A 26,721-nucleotide genomic window follows, 5' to 3' on the forward strand; every position below is an offset into this window, starting at 1 on the left:
TTTTCTGCTCCTTCTGGTAAACCTTATGCCTGGCTGCAATGATAATTTGCTGGAAAATTCAATCCTTTGTTCTAGTGTCCTATCTGCACAATTTTCCTTCGTTGCTGTTGAGAAGAAGAATGATAGATGAAATAAAACAGTAGCTAGTTACTATTTATAAAACACTGTATAGAGGCTTGGCATTGCACCCCTCCTATTGTTCATGGAAAAGAAAGGTTTTAAAAATTTACAGCACCACAGAATAATTGAATTTAGCAGAGGCCCCTGGAGATCATCTAGGCCAACTGCCCTGCTCAAAGTAAGTTGCTTTAGGTAAATTGCTCTAAGTAAGTTGCTCAGACCCATGTCCAGTCAGGTTTTGAATATCTCCAAGGATGGAGACTCTGGGCAACCTGTGTCAGTGTTCAACTACCCTAGCAGTAAAAAAAAAATGTATTCTTACATTCAGATAGAATTTCATGTGTTTCAATCCATGCCTATTGCCTCTTGTCCTCTCCAGCTGGCTGCAAAAGCCAGCTGTCTGATAGGACAGGCTTCGATCCTCCACACATGCAGGTGAGTTAGGTCTCCTCCTCGCTAACAGAATAGGAAGGTAAGGGGGAATGTCAGAGAGGACTGGTGTCTGGGTTGGTCCTGTCACCAAGAATGTGAGGGGACATCAATTTATGTCAGCTGTGAGAGCTGCGTGAGACCCTGGACCTAGAGTCAATACTAAGGGTGATGGAGCCTTGATCTGAATTGAGAATATGGATGGTCAGAGAGTCCCGTGGGCAACTGCTATTACTGTCACCACATATCAGCACAAAGCGAAATGGAGTTGAATAACAAGTTCTTTCAACTTTGTCCTCTTCTCTCAGTAAAATTCTGCTTCAAGCCCAGATTTAGGATCGCTTTTGATTTTTCTAATGCTTGAGGCTGTTTAGATGCAGCATTTTCTTTCAGACCTGTAACTTACTCTCGCATACATTGACAGATGCCATATTTGCTTGGGGGAGGCGGACCAAAGAAAGGAGCACAGGTTATTTTCCATTTAGCTGAGGGGTTAGAAAGAGGATCTTACCGCACACACGCGTCCCACTCTGGTGTATATGGCATGAGTGCTCGTCTCGGCCTCTAATGCTTTTTCAGTAAAGAAGAAATATACTTTGTTATCATCATGGTCTTCATTGTCAGGAATCATATATGAGCCAACAAATTTCGGTTCTTTAAAAGAAAACATAAATGAATTGAATTCAAGTTTATTAAAACATTCTCTTATTTTTCAATCCTTAAAATTGGCTGATAGCAAAACAAAAATTAAAATTAAAGAATCAGGGATCTATCAGTCAGAGAGCTACCTAAGGGGAACAGGGTGATAGAAATAGGAAAAAAGTATATTTTTTTTTTGTGGGTGGGTATCTATAGAACATGTGGAATATATTAATGCCAAACTAGTTTTATAGCTCCAATTCACAAATCAATATTCCTTTGTATGCGTGCAAGAAAAAGACCTTTTTCCAGTCCTGTTCTCTGGACTTTATATATTTTAATTTGGATTAGGTTAAAACTTGGCATTAAAATTCACATAACAATCTCCGATTCCATACAAACCAGGTGTAGAAATGTCAACTTTGGACAAAAAGCCTTTTAGATAAAGAAAAAGCTCTGGTGGTTCAGCTAATAGATGTTACATGAGCGTATATCTTCATAGATAGAAGATGTATTGCGTACCTTTGTCCTGAATTAAAAACCATTTAAATTTCTCCTTTTTTGACATTTTGCTGCAAAGTTGAAATCTAAGTTCAGGCTTTAGTCCATGCCTTTGAACCCCACACCAAGTGGAGGTGTGAATGATTTCATCTCACTGAACTTCAGCAAAGTTTTTACAAGTTCTTTACATAAGAACGTCATTCTTACAATTAGTATGATTTCTTGAGAAGCAGTGGGTAATGCAAATGTTTTCTAACTTCCTGTTCTCTGTGAAAACACCCATTGCATTTTAAGACATTGATACAGCACTTGCTAATTTTCTGAATTGTTTTTAATATACATTTAAAAATATTTCCTTTCTGTAAATTTAAATTTCAAGTATAGACAAAATGAAAAGCAAAATCTGTGGCCATAATGTAGAGAACTCTATATTTAAAATAATGAAATCTTCCAGAGACAAGAGAAGAAAAACTTAACTTGAACACTTTGAACATCGACCTGATTGTTGCTCACCATATATAGCCAGTCTAAACACTCAGTTAAGCACTAAGTATTAGACTTAAAGCATATCTAAGCATGTTCTAAACATATTTTTTAAAAAAATAATAATTCAGGTCTGAGGTCTGATTTGTGTTGGATGAAGTATGCAGCAGAACTATTTTCTCTCTTCTGATTGAGGAGAAAACTGCCTTGAGATTTGAGAGACAACTTCTATGTCCTTTCACTGAAAAGATGATGCTCACATATGAATCACCATAAAGGGCAATTATTGACTCTCCTTGCAAAACATTAACAGTAATTATGTCAATGTTATGATGAAATATTGCAATAGTTTTGGAGCAAAACAATCAAGATTCTTACTCTCCATTTCACAGAAATTTCAACACTTTGAAATTCGGTTACATCTCACATTGAAGAGTATGAAGTAATCTGTAAATTTCCCAACACATGATTTTTCTCAATTTTTTTCTTGTGGAATATTTTCACATACTTCTTTAAAATTACCTGGTTTAATTTTTTATTTTATTTAACTCTATGATCATTGTATGTTTATTATTTTGCATTACTGCATGACATCTCTTTACTACACAACTTGGCAAAGATTGAGTTATTTTATTGCAACATAAAGACAAAATGATCTCATCTAGAAAAAAAAAGAGTACTGTGTTCTAAGTAGAAGCTCCCATTAATCAAATAGAGAATTTTAAAATATTATTTTAATTATATCTGGCATATCATGAAACAGTATAGAATATCCAGAGTATAAATTAAATGCAATTTTAAAAGTGAAAAATGAAGGACTTGTTCCACTTGTTAAATCCAATATGTAATCAAAATAAAGACTTCAATATGTTCATCCTGGCAGGAGGTCCATGAAAAATTTCATGGAAACAAAGAAAGCTTAAACAAATTTGTTTCCAAATGGGTATGCCGATGCATGAACAATACCATTTTAATTCCTGGTTAAACAGAAATCCTCTAGTCATCCAAAACACTTATGGTTCCATGTTCTTCCTTCTCCTTCTTCCCATACCTTTCAACAGGCGCTCACTATCAGGTTCAGTTCGGAGATGGGCCATGCGATTCATGGTGCGAAACAGAGCAGCGTCTCTTCCCCAGTAGTCGCTGTAGAGACCAGTAAAAAGTTCACCACCTGCAGATTATAAATTAAACAAAAACAAAAACAAAAAACAAACAAAAAAACAAAAAAAAAACCAAAAAAAAGAAAACAATTTGATAATACTCTACTTATTAATTTCATTACATATGATAGGAACTGCATTATAAACATGGCTCATTAGTATTTGCTCAAATTCAGGTAAGAAGACGTCTCAGTAAGTTACATATAGTCTAAAGAACATATGGACATTGTTCCTACCAATACTGCAAAATTTACAGCTGGAACAGCATGAGGACAAGAATTTTAAATTTCATTCATGGGCTTGGCCTCCTTTTCAAAACTGACTTAATGACTTCAGGATAGATTCACACACAAAACATGAATGCATTAAAATAACTTCTAACCACATCTGCCACATCAGGCACCTAAGTTCAAAGATCTCACTGTCATTCAGTTTGTGACTGGCCCTAGAGACACCTGCCCATTGTTGGCACCTAAATCTTCACCAGTGCAAAGACTTTGACCAGTGGTTTGCTGCTGAGCACTTCCAGATGTGCCCCAGTCTTGCTGATGAGAAGCAGCCAATTGCTTGGTCCCAGAACTGGAAGGGATGTCTTGGGTTTATGAGGAGCAAGAAATAATGGGAGGCAGAAAATGGGATGCAAATGCAGCCACAGATTTCAGAGGATGCAGCGCAAAGGAAAAGAATACTGATAGCTGCACCAAACCACTGATTTGGGCTGCATGGATACAGCTCAAGGCTAAACCATACCTGAATCCATAGATTGGACCTCAAATAAGGGAGTGTTTCCTGAGCATAGTTATCAGATTTGGCTCTGTGCAAAACAGCTGAACAAAAAAATTAATTAGGGAAGCACATTCTGAAAATACTGGAGGGCTGGATGCAGTTATCTCCCCAGCTGGAGAGATAAGAAGCAGTACCTGCTACCTTAGAGGTGATTTCTATAAACAAGCATATGTTTTATTAGGCTGAGAGGGTTTTCCAGTCAGCCAGGGAGCTGCTCTGCTTTACCTGAAATAACTACAGTTTGAGTATAACTTGCTGGCTGAGGGGTTTAGGTGTTCAGTGGACAGAGAAAAAGAGCCTATTTTCCCCTGGTCCAGCAATAACTTGTTTTCATATCCTTAAAATATTCACCAGAGTAGGGACAGGACCTGGGATCTCAGCCATCCTTCACAACCAGTGATGAATATTTCCTGAAAAACTTACAAGAACAGAACTTCGATCACATTTTCAAAGGGTTCAGGTGGCATTCACAAATTAAGCAAGCATGTGAAAATATTAGAAATACTATGCTAATTGCCAATAACTGTTTAAAATCTATATATAGTTGAGTACAACATATGTTCAAAAATCCAGCCCATCTCTATCTGACCCACCTAAAATTGTGGTATTGGATATATTTTACTTTAATGAAATACCGGCAATATTCCACCTTTTAGTGGACACATGGGCACAATGGGCACAATTGCCCTTAACTGACCAAGCATTAAAACCAATATATTTCATATCCTTGTGGATTTAGATCGATTTTTTTTAGGCCCAGTTTAAGAAGCAGACAGTTATTGTCACTAGGTGGCATCCTTATGTTAGAAAATTACACTGCAGGAATTAAACTGCACAAGAGGGGAATAAATTATTTCCAATTCATGGCTAGTCTGAGTAGAGGTTTCAGTGACACAGCTTCCTACCCCCTAATCCAAATAAACATGACTAATCCTTTCAAATAACATTTGCTGGCATTTATGAAAGATTATAACAAAAGCAAGAATTGTGCTTGTTGGTCAAAGTGTGAACTTTGTTTCTGTTAAGAGATATATATGAATTGAATGGTACCATAAGTCTGAATAAAGGTTCTGAAAAGTTTATAGTTTGGCAGCTGGGGCTGGTTCAGAAACCTCTGGTGTTTCGGAGCTGAGAGTAGTTTTGCCTTAGGCTTCACCACATAAAGAATGAATATTGCATTGTAAAATACATGGTCATGATTTAGTGTAAAATACTGGCAAGTGAAATGAAAAGTAAGTATAAATTATAGCATCAGTAGAAGTTAAGGTTACTGAAAACTGATAGAGAGTTTTATTTTTTAAACAACACAGAGCTGCTTAAACAACAGAATTTGCCAGTGTCTAAATAATGTTCCAAACAATCTTCACAACCCTAATTAATGGGTTACATTAGTCATAAATCCGCCTTTAAGAATTCTGTTGAAAAAATATCTCAGACTGAGTGTTGTGGTTTTTGTTGTTTTTTTTTTTTTTTAATTATGGTGATGTGTAATACAAAACATTATGCTTTTATCCTTTCAACACCGTAGTGAATCTTGGAAAATGCATCAGTGCATCAGTAAATGAGTCATCACATACTGCTAGTGATCAGGATTGACATTTATAAGTCCAGATGTTCAGAAGTTTGGATATGAAGCCTATTCCTCCTGTTTGACATGGCTATAAAATGTTAGTATATGTAACTAACCTGCTGGTATGGCGTTCTACCATACACCGAGGAAGTTATTACTGATTTTATCTGTGACATCCTGGGGGGAGAAAATGGAAGTTCCAGTCTTGGATGGATATTGTTCCATGAAAGATATTGTACAGACACTGAAATTAAATCTTTTTTTTACCCTGAATTGTTACTAAACATAAGACAAATATCAAGTGTGAGCAGACAGGTCGCCTCTCCTAAGGAAAGTGATGAGACAATACTGACAAGTGTGACTGGAAAAGATCTCAGCACAAGAACATTCAACATAATTTTGAGAGCTTTTGCACTTTTGACATTAAGAGGATTTTCTCTCTTCCTCTTCAATAGCCTTTTGCACGTTCCATATATCCATGTTACAAATTTTGAGCAGTGCTAGGTTTTTACAGGTGCTAACTAAGTCTAGATTTAGAGGGAACTCTTTTATCCTCCATTGAAAAGTTACAACTACATATCAGTGCTCTCCTGTCAAACTTGCAGAGTTTTATACTGCTACACATCACACTGATAAACCAGTATCTTCCAGTGAAAATCAACTGAAAAATCACAGACCTTCACCACTCCTCCCCTCTTCCAATCTAACCTCAGCTTTGCATGTATTTGACAAATTAATTGCCAAAATTTAAGTTTTAAGACAGCTTAGTTAATCCTGCTAAACCAAGAATAGAAACTTTCTTCTTTCCTTATTTAAACAAACAAACAAAAAAATCCCATGGCCCTCAAACCCCAATTTTAGCTCAAGTGATACATGTATATTTTTTAGCTAGCATTCTTTTCAAGGAAATAAATACATCAAAGTTCAATTGGGACCCCTTAAAAGATGCCTTTAGTTTTTGACATTTTCTCAGAGCAAAATATTAACAAAATCAAATACAAACTTTTTCTTCTAAAACCAAGAATTCCTAGATGGCAGTCCTTGAAGCAAAACAGATTGAAGCATGTGATTTAATTTTAAAAATCTTAATATATACAAGGGATTTCTATAAATAGGGTGCTTCTACCTTAGAAGTGGGTTTCCTTTGTTTGTTATTGGCATGTTTTGTGTACCTGCTTGAAATTGGAAGGTAATACAAACATAAGCTATTATTCATCAGTAGTCCATTTTGTGTAAAATCTTCATTACATCACTTTCTTCAAAGTGGACTAGCTCTGTTATGAATAAAGGAGTAGAATATAAGCAGCACCTTTTGTGCATTTCTTTGACTGTCAGCCAGTTATTATTCACATGCCAACAAAAATCAGAATACCAATTCACATTTTTAGCAAGTGGTACTTTTCACAGTAGGAAAAAAAAGAAAAATTCAAAGAAATCAGCTATTATTTAGCTGGTAAACTTTCTCAGTAATTTTGTATTTTCTTTCTGTCCCTCAAGTATTTTGTCTTCTGTTGTAAGAAAAAAAATGTATTTATTTTAGTTCTATGTCTAGAGTAACAGACACAAATACATGAAACTGTTTTAAAACTGTAAAACCAGAAAATATTATCGGAATGGATTTCCTGGATAGAAAAACATATTAAAATGTATTTTAAGTTTTTCACCAGTTACTCGTGATATATTGCAGGTAACAAAACATAGACATAAGCTAATTTCTCAGTTTTCAAGAGCTAGTGTGGTCTGAGTTAATCAGTTTGCATGATCTGATATCAAAAATAGTTTTGGCTATTGAAAGCATATGGGAGAGTTCATTAGAAATAGAAGTCCACATTTTTATATGCCGTTTATCTAAACACATGCATTTTATTCAGCCTGTCTGCCATCCAACATCTCCTCTGTTTCCTGATGCTGACAGTAAATTGCTAAAAGTTAATTGTTCATAAATTGAGGAATTCATCCCAAGCTACTTTACCACTGGGTCGGATAACCTGTAATAAAATTTACGACAGCATGGATATTTAGTTTTAAAGCCAAGTCACGAATTATTGTTTTTTTGAAGTGGGTATTTTAACTGATGTGTTGAAATACATGAAGAGATACAGAACAAGAGATTCTCTTTATTCCTAAATTAATCTAGCTACATCTGGTTCTAATTAGTGATGGTGTAAAATATCTTTCAAGATCAAGATTTTAAAAGCTTTTAAACTTTTAGCAGAGGTATGTAAAGTTTCCTTGTTAGTCTAATCTTCACTGTTAGTCGATAGCCACACTGGTGTAGGTTGCTCTGTTGATGTAAGTTGCAGAGATGGAAGCAGGTTTTGAATTTTTTAGTTAGGAAGAAGAGGATGCTGGATGTGAAAGTCTTTGGTAAGAGGTTTGCATAAAACCTTTTTATGGACATGCACATTAGCTGAACCTACATGGGAGAGTGGAGGCAGCTCTGGGGTGCAGCCTCCAAGGGCACACTGACTCCATACCAGGAGCAGATTTCGCTAAGAAAACTGGAGTGTATGAAGAGGAAGGGAACCTCCAAGTGTTAGAGGAAAGAATGGAGACCAGTCCTGGAGCGTGCATGGTGCAGTTGTCATCTCCTGTCGTGGGGTCATGGCTACCATGAGCTGGAACCAGGGCTTGGCTGAATGAAGGAACATCAATTCCTTCAGAGTGCACTTGGCATTAAGAAGTCTCAGTCTTATTTTCAAATATCAACTAAAAGATTCTTTAATATTCACTGTATTTGCATCTATGTCTTCTACCCTTTCTAAATGAATAGCTACAGAGATAAAGGATATGCATTCTGGAGTCTAAGAAGCAGCATTAATTCTGTTTATTCCGTAAACTATGTGTCCTTGGTTAGTAGAAGTTAGCAGAATACAGCAGAATACACGGAAATACAAAATTCCATAGGATATTTTTCCTAAGTGTTGGAAGTGTTTAATTCCAATAGCATAAAAAGTATAAAAGCATAGATATAATACTAAACTGAAGAATTTTATTATGCTTTTAAAATATCATTCTATGATCACTTGAAATTACAGAATTTCCAATGGAAGCCTAGAAAAAACAACCTCTAAACAGCTTTCTCAGGTCATATTAGCTTTGATGAAGGGGTAAAAGTTTGGCTGCTTTTGGTGTTGTAGCAGTAATCTGATAAAAATGTATTATTTTCTCCTGTAGTCTTGCCACATTACAGAATTGTTAGCTTCGTGAGATTGCTTCTATAAGTCTCTGTCAGTGGGTGTCCAAGACTCTGATCAATTTTTATCAGAGAAGGTCTTATTTACTGGATTTCTTGTTCAGGTAAAACTGTGAGGATCCATAGGACCTCCCATAATCCAGGCAAACTAATGAATAGGCCAGAAACACAAGGACCAACTATCAGTCTTGAAGAGCTCAGTGGGACAATCTGGCTTCTATTTAAGCAAATAAAATTCACATTGATCTCACCATAGGAACATGATCAGGTTAATTTATTTACTTAGTTCTGTCTGAGGAAAGGTTGAGAAGGACTTCAAGATTAGACCATGAGGTTTCAGGCCTACAGCAAATTCCATGGGACGAGTCTTTGTTCCCAGGCTGAGCTAAGACTGGAATCTGTTAAAGACTGTAGAAACAATTTAGAAATAAGGGTGGAAGAAAGGCGTAACAATCTGTGCTTCATGGATTTTGGAAGGTCGGTCAAAATACAGCAGTTTTTTCTGTTTCTTTCGTGACTTCTTAACCCACTAACTCTTAAGAATTTGAGCTGTAATTATATTTTTTTTAATGGGAAGGAACAGTATTTTGATGAATTGCTGCAATTTGAAATATTTGGCATTACTGGTGAAGATTCTTCTTGTAGGTAATTGGTTAATATAAAGGAATAAATAAACCGACCATGTAAAAACACGTGTCACTCACAACCAATACTTCCTCACCACCATGGGTGAGCTATATCATTACAGTTAACAATCAGAGACTTTAGCTGTCTGATTTTAACATATGAAGTCAAATGTATATATCAAAGGGCCCTAAAATCCTCTTCTTTATCCCTGAAAATTTGAAAATTTATTTGATCTCTAGCCTCTTTTTCTAGCTCTTTCTTTTAATGACTATTCCTTTTGAATGCTCAGTTCTCATTTATGTTTTCTAAAAACATAAATCACTGTGTTACTCCCTAAGTGCATCTAGCTTTTGCCTTTTACCTGCTGTTCTAGTCTATTTTTAGTCAATGTGCAATAATATTGCCAAGACTCTATTTGCTTGATCTCACAAAATGTTTTCAGGAAAACATTATAGAGGAAAAACACATATGGCTTGCTATGCTACAACTTCAAAGGTCCCAGCCCTACAGATATACTTACCAGCAAGACACAGAGAAGCAATACCTCAGCACAGTTTTCTGGCACTGCAGGACTTAGACTGAATTCTATTTTCATAACTGTTGAGTATAAGATCAGCTCTTGTAACAGAGAATCACCAGTTTTGGATAATTTAGTTAGAAGGCAGCATTGAAAAAAAATCTATTTTGATCGCAAAAACTACAATTTATATAAACAATAAGTGCTTGATATTAAAAAAAAAAGACAAATTCATATTTTTACAAGATGTTTTTTATTCAGACTACATCTCAGTAGATGAAAAATAGTAAATTTTGTGTATTTATCTCAGTAGTGTAAAAGGCTAAGCTAGACATATTGATTTGCTTTGAAGGAAAGCAGGAAATGATTATTTCCAAAATTACACAACAATCGATTACTTCTTTAGTATGGCACATGTCATATAACATCTGCTCACTTCAGTGAAACACCCTTGCTGGATTTAATGCTGCCTGGGATGTAATATTAATGTGGGCAGCACCATGAGGATTAAGTCTGACATGTAGAAGGTTGAAACGGAAGACTGACAACACCTCGGTGTGCTGACAAAAGAGACTCAGAATGACAGATTGACAGGACCGTGAAGCTTGTGACATAAAGATCATTACCAATTAAGATGGAGGTGAAGGAAGAACTTGGGTCAAAGGGGCACCTGCCTCGTCCTCTCTCAAATTTGTGCGATTCCAGTTGAAACAGATGATCCTTTAAAAAAAAAAATAAATCACAGAATACAGCGTAAACCCTACAGGCAAAGAAAAACGTCCTTTGAGATAAGCTTTAACTTTGTTATACATTTATAATGGATTGACTTCATTAGGGAAAAAACACTATTACTGTTGCTTACAGATATACTAGTAAAAATTCTCTGGGTTTCTACAAATCATCTTTGTGTGTGCACTGCCCCAAAAGAATCAGTAAAATATGCACTAAAATTGCACTTGTTTCATATCTGTGGGAGTAGGGAGTGCAGAATCCTCTATCTTTTCTGCAAATTATCTAAACATTAAATAGATATCTTGCCATGGAATGTATTTTCCTTCTTTAAACATTTTTTTCCAGTAGTTGTTAAATATATCATGCTGTGTTATCTTCTCTTGGTAGCTTTGAGATGTTTATATCTCTTAATAAAAGTATGTTTAGGAGTGAATCCCCAGCTACGGTTTTCAGAGCAGATGTGATTTCTGCAGTGGATTTAACAGAATATCAGTATAAAAAGAATATTGGCAACTAAGTCTAATTTGCTCGTATAAGGCCTTAAAGGCTGAGAAAGAATTTACAATTTAAATTTTCATTTGCAGTGTTACATTTGTGCCAGCTTTCTCAAAAAAGCCCATTGTCTGATTAAAATATCAATTGAGAGCACAACATTTTTTCATTTCTATATTAACAAAAAAGCATACCACAAAACATAGTGATGGGAGGGCAAATAGCGAGAAAGCTGTGAAAGCTTCCTAAAAAATATGCCACCCAACCATCAAATGCCTGACTGGTAAAATTTTGATAGTCTAGTAGTTCCAGTTCTGCGTAACAGTTTTACTCAAAAGTCTGCTGAAATGCAGATTATATCAACATATTGGATAAATGCGACCTACCTGTTCAATAAACTGATCTCAGGTTCACGTTGTGAATATACTAAAGGAAATGTTTTGCGAAGCATAACATTACACGCAGCAGGACCCCAAATACCCCAGAATTTTTAGCAGGATCTGCCTGGATCTCTCCCCTATAGTAAACATTCTCAGAGAGGTCCAAGAGGTTTTTCAGTCATAAAAATCAGGTTTTTCTAGACCTGACTTTTCAGGTAATTATTAGAATAACTCAGTATTTGCACATAAAAGAGCCTGATATATCTAGACTGGGCAAAATAGTGTCCTGGTAGTCCTTACGTAAGTATATGTAGTGCTTTTAGTCCTTATGTCTTTATAGCAGTTTCGGTTTTCTGCTGTTGGTTACGTTCACAGAATTTTGGGGAGTGGTAACATATGCAGCCTGGTCCTTAGAAAGTTTTCGTTTTGAGAGATATAGAATCCTGATTATGCGCCTGCTCTCTGCAATGCTGTATTCCCCACTCCCCTTCAGGTCACTCACTACATGTCCACCCATCCCACCCTACAAATCTCTCTCTTTGCAAGCAAATGCTATTGCCCCCAAAGCAAAACTAATGCTCTGTTCTCTTCAGGTAGCTCCACTCATGACAGTTATGCCTTCCTGAAAAAAACATAAAAAGACACAGAGAAAAGAAACAGAAGAGATACTGACCATTGCTTGGGATGGAAAACAGGTAAGATAATAATAATTTAAAAATAATTTTTTAAAGGCAGGAAAGAAAAAAGACATAAATAAAGTGGGAAAGTTGTAGAGCTGTTAGTTCCCACTCTGTTGAATAATTGAGTATTTCTATGCATTTCATTTAAAACAGTTAGTCTTGAATTTTTCACAAGCCCCTGCCCTTTTAAATCATTATTCACTCCTTAATCCCCAGATTAGCCAAGATGATGTACCTATCTTCCATTCCCATCTGTCTAAATAATACGTGCCATTTTGCTGCAACTTCTGATCAAAAAATAAGATTTCCATAAGTTAGAGAGTTTCCATAAAAATGGGATGTAACCCAGAATGTAGTTCTGGAAAAATGAGACATCTGTTTCATGTCTACTTGAAATGAAGAAAAGCCACCCCAAAATAAAAATAGCAAGCAAAAACCCCACAAAATTTAAGTAACAGTCCTAAAACCCACAAGGTAACGAGGCATTCAGAATCTCACCTCTCCAGAAGCTCCTGTGTTAGCCTAACCCTGATGTTGAAGCTGATGCAGCAGAAAATAATCATCCTGAGTTGAGACTGGTGGTTCAGGAATATTATTTTCTTCTGTATCAGCTTCAATTCCACATCAGTAGTAAATATTCACCTTCTGCTGTTGGGTAAATGTCAAACAATGGAGAAATATTTCTCTGTGTGTGGAAATCTCAGCCCCATTCCATACTTTTCAAATATCACATACCAGGCATTTTTCAAAACAAAATACCATAACATTTTGGGTCAGCAGTAGAAAAAAAAGAGTAAGGAGAACTCAGGAAGGGAAAGAAAAACCTTGTGAAACTGTGAAAAAGAACTAGGAAGTCATAATTGTCATAAAATATGATGTGAAGGAAACATTTCTTCAAACAATCTGTCTGATGTTATTTATTCTCTAATCAGGTATTAAAAATAAAGTTACTAAGCTACTCGTGAAAAAGTTTCTCTTCTGGGATCTCAGCTAAACTATTTGTCAATGCATCCGTTTAAAAAAAAAAAAAGAAAAACAACCCAATTTTTAGAAAGAAAGATGTAGAATTAAGTGGAGAGAGAAACTGAGAGTTAAAATTTGTTAGATTTTTCTAGTCTTAATGCTTTCTGATCACTTTTCCCCACAGTAAATATTTTGAAACAATACTTGAAGAAGTTGTATTGTCCATACTTCATGGTTTGTAGTTTATGACTCCTACTTCATCCTATATAGGGAACAGAAAGTGAAATTTTTGTGCTGTAGAATAAGATGTGATCCCACCAGGGCATCATAAACCACCATAAACTGTCATATTCAGGTCTTCCCCTGGTAAAATGCCCCTGGTGCTCAGACCAGGGAGACTTGGCTGATATGGGAGTCTTCCAGATGATGTGGAAGGATTTTGTGGCACTTAACACAAATTACAGCATTGTTATGAAAAAGCTACTGATGTAGCTAACCATTCCCTGGAGAATCAGAATTAAAGCAATGCTAAAGATAAGCCCATCTCTTTTAACATTCATGACATGAATGTGTTTAAAACATCTAGCTCTATGACAATGGAATGAAAATGTTAAGCAGTATATATTGTATCCTTTCATTATCTACATTTTAACAGCTGGGGTTTCTGAATATGGATTGTAGCTTAAATATACAGTCTAATGGTAACACTGAAGGTAGACAAAAATTTGGATTTCAGTGCAGTTTGGAGAAGTTTCTAAGTGGATCTCACCAGTTTTGATATACAGCAGGATGTGTATCATAAATGCTTGCAGATGCATGTAACTGAAAATGTAAGCAATGACTCCCTCAAGAGAGATTTTCCACCTTCACCTTTTAGGACAGCATACCAAATATTCCATGGTTGCAATAAGTTATTCCCATCACTGGGGTAAGCAACAAAAGATCGGGTGTTAGATGTGTCAGCTTCCACGGGATGCCAATTTAAATGAAATAAGCGTTACACATTAATAATCAGCTTTGAAGGCTAATATCATAATTCTAACCCTCCTTGCTGCTTGTGACATTGGAATCTCTGGAGAAATGTCAGAAGAAAACTGACAGTTTCCTCACAGATTATACAACACAGCTATTGAACACTGCAATTTATTTTAGAGGCTCTTTTCAGTGGTTAGGGTAAAAATTATGCGAAAACACATATGGAGGGTTAGGAGTGGAATTACAAATTTCTACATGCAGTTTGCAAAAAGAAATGGGGCTCAGGGCTTGATTTATGATACTTATGACTTAGGAAATGTAATACACTTTCAACTGTTATTAAAATAATAATGTTGTTTAAAAGGATATAGAAGGTATTTCTAAGGGCATCAAGCTTTTTGCCATTAACTTGGTATGAATTGATAATTGTTAGACAATGAAGAATAATGTAGGCTATAAATAATAATGAAAGAAAAGGTCAATCAGAACCATGAAAATTTAAAGACTACATTTGACTTTTGTTGCAGAAAATTGCTTTCTCTAATGCCAAGTGCTGCTTTGCTCTGGTTCAAGACAGCATTTATGCATGTGATTAATTTAAAACATGTGCTTACTTCCATTCTTATTCAGCAAAGCACCTAAGCCTATTCTCAATGTTAATACAACGGCTGTATCTTTTCACTAAATCAGGGACTTAAAAATATAGAGGCTTTGGTTGGGTTTTGCTATGATATTTTTTTTGAGAAAAAATAATTTGATTTGCTATAAGGGGATTTTTTTTTCACTTGCAATTTTTATTATTTTCCAGGTAACAAAAAAGTAAACCGTACCATACTGGCCTTTTTTAACAGGAAATTTAAACCATTTCAGAACCTTTAATTACATACTTAACAGTGTACGCATATGCTCCAACAGCATAGCCAAACTCTGCTCTCCAGGAGACCTGTGCCTTTTTGTAGTTGGTACTTTTTTTGGTTGCTTTTTGTTTTTTTATGTTTGCTTTTGGTTTTTGTTTTGGTTTTTAAGAAGTCCATGTTATTTATATGGCGGGCTAGTAAATCATATCTAAAGAATTGTGGGAAGAGAGTGTGCAGAGGTTTGTGAATATAGTTTTTAACTATACTATTGACCGTTACTGTAACTCACTGGACAAATTCTTAGCGTTAATGATCTCATAGTTATTGAACCTGAGAGTAAGAATGTAATTGCATACAAGAGCTCTTGCATTTCATTTACTAGGGGTCATATATTTGAGACTTTTTTAAAGAGAATTATGAATAAGAATGTTCACATACAAAATGCATCAAATGGGAAAGCGTAAAATAGAGATGCATTTCTTGTGCGAAACTATGAAAAATGTTCTTTTATAAACCTTCATAAAGCCATGTGGTGTTAGTGTCATATGATTCACTCTTTTTTCTGTTCAAACAATTCCTAAAGCGTCAAAAAAGGGAGTTAAACATCAAAGATTCACCTTACTTGATCATAGTGCCCTTTTTGAGGAAGACTATTGGGAACGGATGGGATACACTGGGACTTGTTGACTCCACAGGTAAAGAAGTTGACTCCACAGGTAAAGAACATCCTAATGGACTGTCTGACTGAGCTGGTAAAGTGGGCTTTCAGCAAGGGTCATCAGAGTTAGAGACTGAAGCCCAGATCAAGAAAGACAGATGCAAATTGGGAGGGTATGGGAGAGAGAGGGCTGCCAAGGGGAAGTTCACATCCCTACTCTGAAATCTCCAAGGCAGTAACAGACTTTATTCTGTAGAAATAATATTTCAAAATATTTAACATTGCAGGTATGCTATTTCTAAACAAAGAAACATTAATTACTCATACGTACCTTCAAATTTGTTCATGTAGTTTTTAAAATTGGTTTAATCTTAACATTCTGCCTTTAGTCTGGCATTTTGCACATCCTTATGTACCAGTGAGTACTTACACAGCCTAACATGAGCAACCAAAGAACTTATTTCAAAAAGGATCAAAAACAAGATTTGTAGATCATTTCACTGGTGTAACCAGATATTTTTTTTTCTCACGTGAGAAATTGAATACTGGGTAAATCCAGAGAAATTTTGTGGCCACAATAGAGAGTGAAGTGCAATACACAGAATAAGCTTCATCTTGATTTCAGTTCTTTAATTCTATAATGTTTTTAGTATAAATTTGTATGACACTTTTTTGCAAATATCCTTTTGTTCTGTGTACTCTCAAAACATTTTTTTCACCTTTTTTTTTTTGTGTACTCACTTATCCTAACATTTTTATTTTGACATAGAAAGACACACTGAATACATTATGCAGAGGCTTCTTTTAGGAAGGATGAACCTTGACTTCCCCATTAAAAAAAAAAATCTGAAAAATCACAGAACCTGTCTGTAAATCAGCAGAAAATGTAATTCAAATATGAGTCTCCAAAATGAACTCTCAACTGCATGACCTGTCTTAATCTGTACACATGTGGTAAAAGAGATATCCAGTAGAATACTTTGTCTTTGCATAACAGCAGAAAATAACATACTGGGTCAGGCCTGAAAAGACGTCTCACATCATATAGCCTTTTGTATTGAAGCAGACTAAATTTTGGTGCTAAGAAAAATGTGTATTAGAAGTATCTGATAACTATAGTCCCAAATATTATGTAAGTGCTTAATTGATATAAATCCAACTAACTAATTCAAGAAATTAAAAATCTAAAGCTAATAGAAAATTGATCAATACCATGGAGTTTATATAAAGGATGTTGTTCTCTGAATACTTTAAAACGTTCCTATTGCAACCTACCGGCCCATTTAAGTCAGCATAACACAGGCATGGAGATACATGGGTGAGTAAAACTAGGATGCTCCAACAGTGAAAGAACCTTTCATTTCATGATGCAATATCTTCTTAAAAATACCGAAATATTAATTTTCAAAAGGATCTAAGCACTGGCAAAGGATTGCTGTGCTTGTTGTTAGGGGATTACTAATGTTGAAAATTACACCTTCCATGTTCATTCAACTCTGTATTCCGAGCCAAATGGGGTTACAATATTAGGAATAGATTCCTCAAAGAACTGGCTGAAATAGTTCTTTCCTATTTGACATAATTAAGATTATTTGGGAGGCGGTATTTCTTCTGAGGATCTGTTTTCAATCCTCTTTACTATTCAGTGGCATACTGAAAAGATCAATCGTCCTATGGGATAAGAGTGCATAAAATATTACGGACGTTAAATCCTCCCTAAAAATTCAGACGTATTTTTCAGGTCTATGCATTTTATTCCACAGTTAAATGATTAAGACACATTGGGCTCCAATGTGAAAACATGTTTAAAGTCTAGAGCTATGTCAGACTGCTGTCTGGGTTTGCTAAAGGATTAGCAATTTGTGACTTGTGTCAAAATATCTGGCCTATAGTGACAGAAATAATATATTTTCCTGATTTAATGCATGTGAAATACTCTGGCAAAAGGGAAAAAAAAAGAAAACCACCCGAAGCCTGCATATAGAAATCACAGGTATTTATCCTTAACAGTTTAGAGTGTTTGACTTGGTCAGAATTCTAGGAGACACACCTTTGCATGACCTTAGCTGAACACATAAACTCATGAGGGTCCTATGGCATAGAATAGGACCATTAGCAACATAAATTATGATTATATTGCACTAGTGTGATAGTATGTATAGAAGTTCCAAGGACCACATAAGGGGTGCCTAGAATTAAAAGCTTTGAATAGCTGTATATAGAGATACAGTCTTATGACTAGGTGAAAGAAGAGCTAAAGATAGTGCAAAATTGCTGTACAAAAGTAAAGGGATTTCTGTGGGGAAATGCAGTTTTCACACAGAGCCTTGCTAGTCAAGACTTTCCCTTTTCCTTGATTCTAGCAGTAATACTTGTGTTGAGATTGTGAGGGTCATATCAGAGCAAATACGAAATAAAAGTCGTGTTACCTAATGATTGCTATCATAACAATGGAGGACAAAGGTTGTGAAAAAAAAAAAAAAAGAAAAAAAAAAGGAAGAATACAGGTCTATGGTTTGAGCTTATAGTCTAGACTGTGGTGATGGAACAGATGCGTTGAGTGTGGAGAGGACAACAGCTATGTTCAATTGAGAATGGATTTTAGAAGGAAGGCAGACACCCTGGGGAAGTTCTGTCTGTCTCCTTAGTGTGGAGCCTTAGAGAGACAACACTCCTTTTGCAGAGCTTCAACAGGGCATGCCAAAGTGGGCCACTCTGGCAGAAAGGGCAGAGGAGCGGAACCACTGCCTCTTGATGACACATACGAACAGCAATGCTTCTTTTTAGTTCACTTTTTAATCTGGAATAATTTTCCTGGATAGATCCCAGTCAAATAAGAATAATTATCAGTCACAAATTATAGAAGAATTACAGAATATTAAAGGTGCATTTTATAAACCAGGAAAAATATTAACTAAACCCTTTCATTGTTCAGTTTTTGTTGGTTTTTATTATGATAACTAACATCTCATAGAGCAGCACCTCCACTCCTCAAACAATGCCATAGACTTCGCCGGGTGCTCTCACGTAGAAAAATACTTTCTCTCATAAGTAAAGGTGGCAGAATCGAAAAGTCATTATGATGAGGGCTGGAATATTTTACCTACCCCATCAAATTACCACACAGGTGGAGTATTTCTTTCTCTTTGGGATAATAGTATTATTCCTCTGTACTGATTCATTCTCTCCTGACCATCTGTCTTTAATCTCGCAAAGGGCAGGTTTAATACGACGGAAAATTCATTTCATATGGCTGATCAATTCACATTCTCTACTAATCCGCCAAACTGAACTTAAACTTCAAGTATGGCCATATTTAGACAGTATTCAAAAGTAATGAATGTCATTCATCTCATTTTATGGATGGAGAGTACTGTCAAACAAACCTGTTGTCTGTTACAATGTGTAAGACTGACTGATAAGAACAACTGTGCTGATTCAAAATACTTGGCTTTCTCCAGGGCATTTGACTTGGTACATAGCTATTTGATGAAACAATGTGCTTTGCAGTATTATTAAGAAAAGTAAAGGTCTGACATATATAAAGTAGAATTGTTGTTAGGTATGCATTGATGGATCCTCCTTTACTGAAGGTTTCCTTAAGTTTTGTTTTTAATAGAAAGAAGAATTATCAATTTAGCAGTGATTCAAAAACTCCTATGATTTCTTTCCTAGTAAAGTTTACAAAAAGACTGGGGAAGCATAAATAATGAAGAGGAAAGGTTAATGAGAGCTCTGGGTACATTCAGGTTACAGTATGCTCTGAGTACCAAGTTAAAGATTAGAAGCTAACAAAGTAGATTTTAATACACTTGTGTGCAAGGTGGTATATCTTGGAATAGGGAACACAGTTTATACCTGAAGTATATCAGAACGCCCTGGAAGATGGAGGTTCAGATCCTTGTTCAGTCAGATGACCTTCATGCATTAGACTGAGGTGCCTCATTTAGGATCTTTCATGTACCTGGCGTCTTGTTAGAGCTGACAGTGACAGGCATCTCTAGAAATCTCTTCATTGACCTTGTCATATGGGACAGCTAATTAGGTGCCTCAACTCAGTGTGTAAACTGGGATAACTGTGCTCCAGAGAAGAACCTTGGGTCAAGTGCAAAATAATATAATGAGATTTCTCATTGTGATGCTGTGCCAAGAACTCAGCACTTGAGTCTCTGAAAAGAGGAATTTCAAACAGAGGTAGGGAAGTGGCCTTGCCTGTATACACACCATCGAATAGCATGTCTGGTTCTAGTGTCCGCACTTCCAGAACACGTTAAAATACTGCAGAGAGTTCACAGGAAGGACACAAATATGATTGAGGAATCCTTGTGATAGGAAGTTTAAGGAGTTATATTTATTCAGCTTATCAAAAAAAGTGAAGAGGTGGCTTGATCTTTGTGTATGGGTACTTAGATGTGGAAAAGATGTGGAAAAGATAGTGGAAGACTTTTCAACTTTGCTATCAAAGGCATATCGAAGTTAAATGACAGGAAGTTGAAGTTAGATAAATTCAACCTTGAGTAAGGGGCTGTTTCCTAACGTTGAAAGTAATTAAATATTAGGTCAGCTTACCAGATAAATAGTGGAGTTGCCAGTATCTGGATTCTTTGAAATGACAATATATATTTTGCTGAATATGTTTTAATTCAACGACTGGGGGAAACTATCCATGCAGTGTGTGACTGACTGAATGTTTTGATGGCCCCTTCTGGCCTTTGTTTGTTATTTATGCAGTACCCATGAGCAAAGCATGAGAAGAACAGAATTGCCCTTTCTTCATTTTCCTTACTGAAGTTCACGTATACAGCTGTTCATTAAGGCAATTATTATAACCAAAACTCATGAACTTTAATTTCTCACATAACCGTATGCACTGGTTTGGAAGGAAGTTTTTCACCCTGTTTCACAAGGAGACGTTTGTCCTTCTTTTTTTTGGAAGGTTTGGAGATTGGCCAGTTGCAGAGGTTGGGTTGTTATTTGAGCTGGTGCAAAAAAAGTCTTTCTCATGGGTTGCTTGGCTAGTCCTTTCTCATTTTCTTAGGTGTACATAGATAAGCCATGGGTTCAGTAAGACATACTTCTTCAGGTTAGGGCTGATGTGGGTCTTCAGCTTTTTCTTTTTCCCTTTTGCAGCATGGCACTTTTGCTGTATGCTGTGAGCATAGGGGTAATGCTCACCTAATTAATTTCCTGCCCATTATGAGTTTTGTTACCATCTTAATCTCTCTTGAAATGTATGCATATTTAACTTCTAAAACCTGAAACGCTTTAATCTAACTGAAATTTGGGGCTTTTGGATGTTTTGGTGCAATGTGACAGCCTGTGATGTGGTCATTCAGACTAGATGACCTAATGAACCCCTCTGGTAAAAAATTCTATGACATTGTGTTCTTTACTTGGCAGCACTTCATATATATGAACACTTGATATTGGTTTAAACGTCACCCAGCTTAATGACTAGTTTCATGTGAACTATAGATGCAGAGAACTGCAATAAATAAGCAATTTCATAGCATTTAGGACTGCAGATTCAATTCCATACATAGATTGAGTTCAAAAACCTTCAGAGATTTAGTGGATGGCATTCTAGCTGGTGGCTATTTATCCATGCAGAAGGACACTGTGTCTCTGAGCGAATATTTTCAGGTCAAGAATTTGTCACAGATTCTATCTAATGAAGGACTGACCAACACCCACTTCTGTTTAGTCAGTGAAACCAGATGTTCTTCCTCCTCAATCTTCTGCAAAATGAGAGCGGAGATGAGGTAACAGGAAAAAGCATGGAGAGGGAGTAACTGGGCAAATCATTATTTGTCTTGATTATACAAAGATAGGTCAGAAACAATATCCTAAAATAATAGATATAAATATGTATACAATTTTGTTTCATAACAAAGCAGAAAGAATGATGACATTACCAAATGCTGGTCAATAACAGAAAAATTATGTCACATAAAAATTAAACTGAGATATGACTGGAATGTTCTCTCTTAACTTCCATGTCAATTCACATCAATTTGTTAAAGCAAGAGCTGAGGACCTCAGGTTGCCCACATTTGTTTTGGGGAGAGAGTCAAATGGAAAGCTTATTGCATAGTTGAAACTTATCCTGGTTTTGCTTTCGATCACTGAACATGTAGAAAAAGAAGTGCCCCTCCCCACATCCTATGAAATGTTAAGGGCAACATAGATTAGAAAGAAGAAATTCCAACTTGACTAAACTGTCCTCCAAGCAAATACACTTGCTGCTTCACTTCAGATAATTCCTCTCTAACATGCCTTAAAGACATAGAATTAAGAGCTGTTGTTCCCTGATAAGCCGAATCTCATCTGGCTAATTGAAGAAGAAATAGTATCATAAGGAACACATCAGATTAGGAACACCTAGAGGAGACTCCCAGAAAACACCAGTGCATTTTATGGAAAAGATTACTTAGTCCATCAGCCTTCTGAGATGGAGAAATACAGCTGTAGGCAGTTAACTGAGTTAGATGAGGCATTGAAAATGGTACTCTGCCAGCTCAATGTACATATTAAAAATTTACAGGGTGTTCTAGAAGAAAAATTCTTCATGCACTGTCCTTTCCCACCACTTTCATCTCCTCATCAGTTTTTGTCATGCAGAGGTGTTTTCTTCTCCAGAATCAGGTCTATCTTGTCATCATATAGTTTGCAAAAACTTATGGTATTATTTCTGTATATTTTTTTCTTTTGGAATTTCCACTCATTTTGCAGGTTTTATGGAGGCAGAGTATTCTCGTTAACCATATTTGGTGGAACTCCCATCTAGAATTTTTAAACGTGGTTTGTGAGTTAGGTAATAAGGCAGTTTGGATCATAGGAAAGCCTCTGGAGCACCCCTAAAATCTGTTGCTCTGCTAAGTAGATAATTCATTAAGAGAAAATCATTGCAGCTAGTTCATCTGATTTATCTAAGTTTGTTATAATTCACCTAGCATATTTTGAGCTATATAGAACAGTAGTGGAGTACTGTTTTACTAGTAGCTAGATGTGAAGAAACATAGACTGAGACAGAAAGGACTTCTTCCAGTATTCCTTTTCTACTACCAAAACTGAGTTTATATAAATACAAAAGGAAGAGACTGGATGAAGATGCTTTTTTTATTTATTTTTTTTTCTCTGTTGGCATCTTGAAGGCAACAGGAGTGCCAAATATTGATTTGGTGAGAATGGAGATAGTAATTTTTTTTCTGCACTTTTCTTCATCGTCTATATTGGTTTGAGGACTTATCTCATTTGTTCTCACAGAGCACATGGGAAGGATGTATATTCAATTCATCATGGAAAATTTGGGTGGAGGGTCTCTGGTTCTTGCTTTCTTCAGAAACAAAATGTTGATTTTAATGAAATGAACTCTCCTTCATTTCTGGATGACAGACAAACAGAAACTGAAGGAACACAGCCTTTTCTGACCTGCATAGATTTTTGACATTTGGAAACATTTTACTAAGTCAGTGATAATGAACTCACTCACTGGCTGACAATTTTCAAGACAAGATTTCGTAATATGTTCTTTTGCAAACACCAATAGTTGTTCTGCCTGCAAAGTCAGCAATCCTATTTTTCCCAATTTGCAATTTATTTCTAAATGGCAGAAAAACATTGGGTAATTTGCTGAAATGTTTAAATTTGGGAAAACAACATTCATCAGAGTCAAAGTAATTAGAAAGACAGAAAAAGAGAAAAAGTTGCATGTTTCTGTCAGTGACTATACTTGCATATTTTTAGAAAGGTAATATCCGACAACAGCTTTACTAAAGTGAATAGCCTGGAATTCCAAAGCAATATCAATTAAACCGATATTAAAATAGAAGTAATACATTAAACCATTATACATTTAATCTTTCAAATGGATATATAATATATTATAGAATTTGATTTAGAAATGTATGTTTGGTTAGGCTCTGGCGGTGCAACAAAAGTTTGAGGTAGAATTCAATAAATCTGATATTTATTGCTGCTTGGTTTATATGATAAACAGAATTAAAATACATTTATTTATATTAAAACAAAATACATGTTATCATTAAATGTCTATAAACCATGAAAAGCATGAAAGAAGCATTTAAACATAGATAATGTATCATGGTACAATTTGATTGTGAAAAATTTCAAAGCACATTTCAATTACTACATAGTAAGTTAGATTAATATTTTCTAGAGACACTGGTTAGGGGAATGGATATTTTTACTGTGCTTTTTTGAGAAACTTAGATGTTCTGATTTTCAGTAAGTTCCAAGGAGTAATGATCTGCCAATGAGGCAATAAATTCTGCCTATTTTTGGAGACAAAAATCTCCTTTTGGCTTCACTATCTGTTGACAAGAGCTCAGTGTTCTGCAAGACACAGCTCAAACCTGTTTTTGATAAGAAAATATGAATTTGTAGTTGCATAAGAATGTAGGACTTTATACAGTAGGCAGAATGCTCCTTTTCAAAAGCTGGATTGCACCTCACAAAAACATGCTAAATACTAGGTCAGGATGCCAAACGGTATGATTATGATCATGGCTTTGGGATATTCTCACTGTTCAAGGGAAAAACAGTAACGCTTCGCTTTCTTACCAAATGGCTATTAAAAAATGGATGACTTTATGTAAACTTTAGTTGCAAGCCAACAATGAAATAAATTTTCCTGCAATGTGGGACCAGCGAGCACCAAGAGCCACAACTGGATATTTTGTTCTACCAGTTTCTCTTTTGGCCTTCTCAGAAAATTGCAAGAGATAAGGTTGTAGAAAATACAGCGCTGCTATTCTATCATGTTCTTAAATGCTTATATCTCTAATTTGTATTTATATACAGTTTGTAATTTAAGAACCCTGCAGTTTTTACTGAGAGAGTTGCATCTTCACTTTGCCATCAGCTCAGGAAACACTACTGAAACTTGTGGTTAAGGTCCCTGACCACCGAGCAAGTATTTCCTCTGTGTTGATACTGCTGATACATAGTTCCATATGGAAGAGTGAATCTAGCTGCATATGCTGCGTTAGCTGGGGATCTAGACACGTAGAAGTCTGCTACAAGGGCTCCCTTTTTACCTCCCACCCTTGATACCTCAACATGTCTGCAAAGCACCACTCTTCAAATGTGTATAAGCCTCAAATACACCTTGTGCTACTTAATAGGTTCTGTTCAGAAGCAACTTAGTTTGCAGAACAAAGATGGATTTTACTTATATTGAAGTTCAATATGTCAATAATGTCTAAGCAATGTTCCTTTCAGCCAGCTGCATATTATGAACTGCATTTAACTGCATATAACTCTGTATTATAAATCAGCATTTACCCTTCAAATTAAAGTCTGCATTTTAGTAGTTTTTAATGAAGGTGTTTATTATTTTTAAGACTGTTTCATTTGTCACGCTCCTTTACGTCACAGTCAGACAGCGAGAAAGAGGCAAGAGAGCTGAGGTGGCAGAAAGGGGGGACAGTAATCGGAAGTCATTGGCTTGGGATACTCTGACCCAGCGGAGAGATCAGCAAACAGAGACTGAACTGCAATTTTCTGAGGAAGGATCTTGGTTCTTCACTTCCTGCAGTTACATGATGTCCTTATCAGTCAAAGAAAGCAAGATTACAATTTGCCCTCTCAATCACATGCCATGTGTTATTTTTAACCAACCATACACATGGCACCTGTCTTTTTTAATCCTGATGGTCAGCTTTTCAGATAATGGAAACTAATATAGCGACTTACTTCGTGTAGCAAATATACTTCCTGTTGGTCTACACAAACAGAGAAATGGTAATTTTCCCATGACTTCAGTGTGGGTAAAATTTTAAAACTTCAGTTTGACAAGAGAGAATAATAAACAAAAAGAAGGGAAGGAAGGACAGTGATACATAAGGGGAGGATCGTGGGCCGCATGTTCTTATATACAAGTTTTGTTTCTCACTTTTTGTTTGTTTAGTTTCTATTTTTATTAGCCTGTTGCTTATGCTTTCTTAAATAGAGTTCCTAAATATACAGACATTGCTTCCTTTAAACTGTACCAGGAAGCTGACAGGAGGTTCATGCGAGGAGCAAAGAAGACATGCAAAGTTGCCTTATTTTAAAATTGCTTATGATTTAGTTCCTTCCTCAATTGCAGATGACACTGTGTTTCTGCAGTTCAGATAACTTCAAATGTAAGAGCCGTGCTGGGGTCTTAACTTCTGAGATGTTTCTGATTTTAACAGCAGCTGGGGGTGCACAGGGTAGGTTGGATCCTTGGAGATTGTTTCTGGTGATGTGGTGCTAGTGATTCATTAGCAAGTCCCTCTAGTCACAAACTGAATTTTAGACTAGCATTACATTTCATCAGGGAAAATATCTCTTGTATGGTTTGTATGAGAACTCTGAGCACTTGAATTCAAATACTTATTTTTAACCAAAGAGATTTTTCTGAAATGCAGACCAAAAGAGTCACTACTGTAAAATAAATTTCTTACCTCTGATGGATGTCCAGCTCTAATGAAAGTACAGACTGGATCAAAAGCTCCTGTTCCACAAGCCAGAAGATGGGTTCTGTTGTATCGGTGAAGGACACGGATGTAATTTGCACATTCATCCTAGTTTATATAAAAAATAAAGATAGGAAAATATTAGCATTTAAAAAAAAATATATTAAATACCTCATGTGCCCTTAAGTGATATTCTGCCTACTGAAACTTTCTATTCTGATAAATGTAACATCTTAGTTATCACACTTCATTCTGTACCTCAGTGCCACCAAATTCATGGATGGACACTTTCGACAAGAAAAAAAGTTTAGGGCACTGATTTATCACAATTTATTTTAGATGCTTAGGAGTTATTAAGTTATAAAACACACTTTTGTGCTTCCTTAATCTCAGAGATATTCTGCCAATCTAAATATTTGTTTTACTAAGCATTATTACATGTGCTAGGCATTAGACTCAGCATGAGATGTAAGTAGTCAGAAAATTATTTCTC

At 35.8% G+C, this 26,721-nt stretch overlaps 1 protein-coding gene across 1 annotated transcript in view; it reads right to left on the minus strand.

Moving 5' to 3' along the window:
* Positions 1–26,721, minus strand: part of SEMA3E (sema domain, immunoglobulin domain (Ig), short basic domain, secreted, (semaphorin) 3E) — a 145,217-nt gene that overhangs the window by 27,940 nt on the left and 90,556 nt on the right. Inside the window, exons 4-7 of the mRNA XM_009882929.1 lie at positions 26,217–26,336; positions 10,655–10,748; positions 3,224–3,343; positions 1,061–1,203 (exon numbers count right to left, since the gene is read on the minus strand). Of these exons, the coding sequence (XP_009881231.1) occupies positions 1,061–1,203; positions 3,224–3,343; positions 10,655–10,748; positions 26,217–26,336 (477 nt within the window). The remainder of the gene's footprint in view (positions 1–1,060; positions 1,204–3,223; positions 3,344–10,654; positions 10,749–26,216; positions 26,337–26,721) is intronic.

This window comes from Charadrius vociferus, unplaced genomic scaffold (assembly GCF_000708025.1).
Source record: "Charadrius vociferus isolate BGI_N301 unplaced genomic scaffold, ASM70802v2 scaffold32, whole genome shotgun sequence".
Taxonomy (NCBI): domain Eukaryota; kingdom Metazoa; phylum Chordata; class Aves; order Charadriiformes; family Charadriidae; genus Charadrius; species Charadrius vociferus.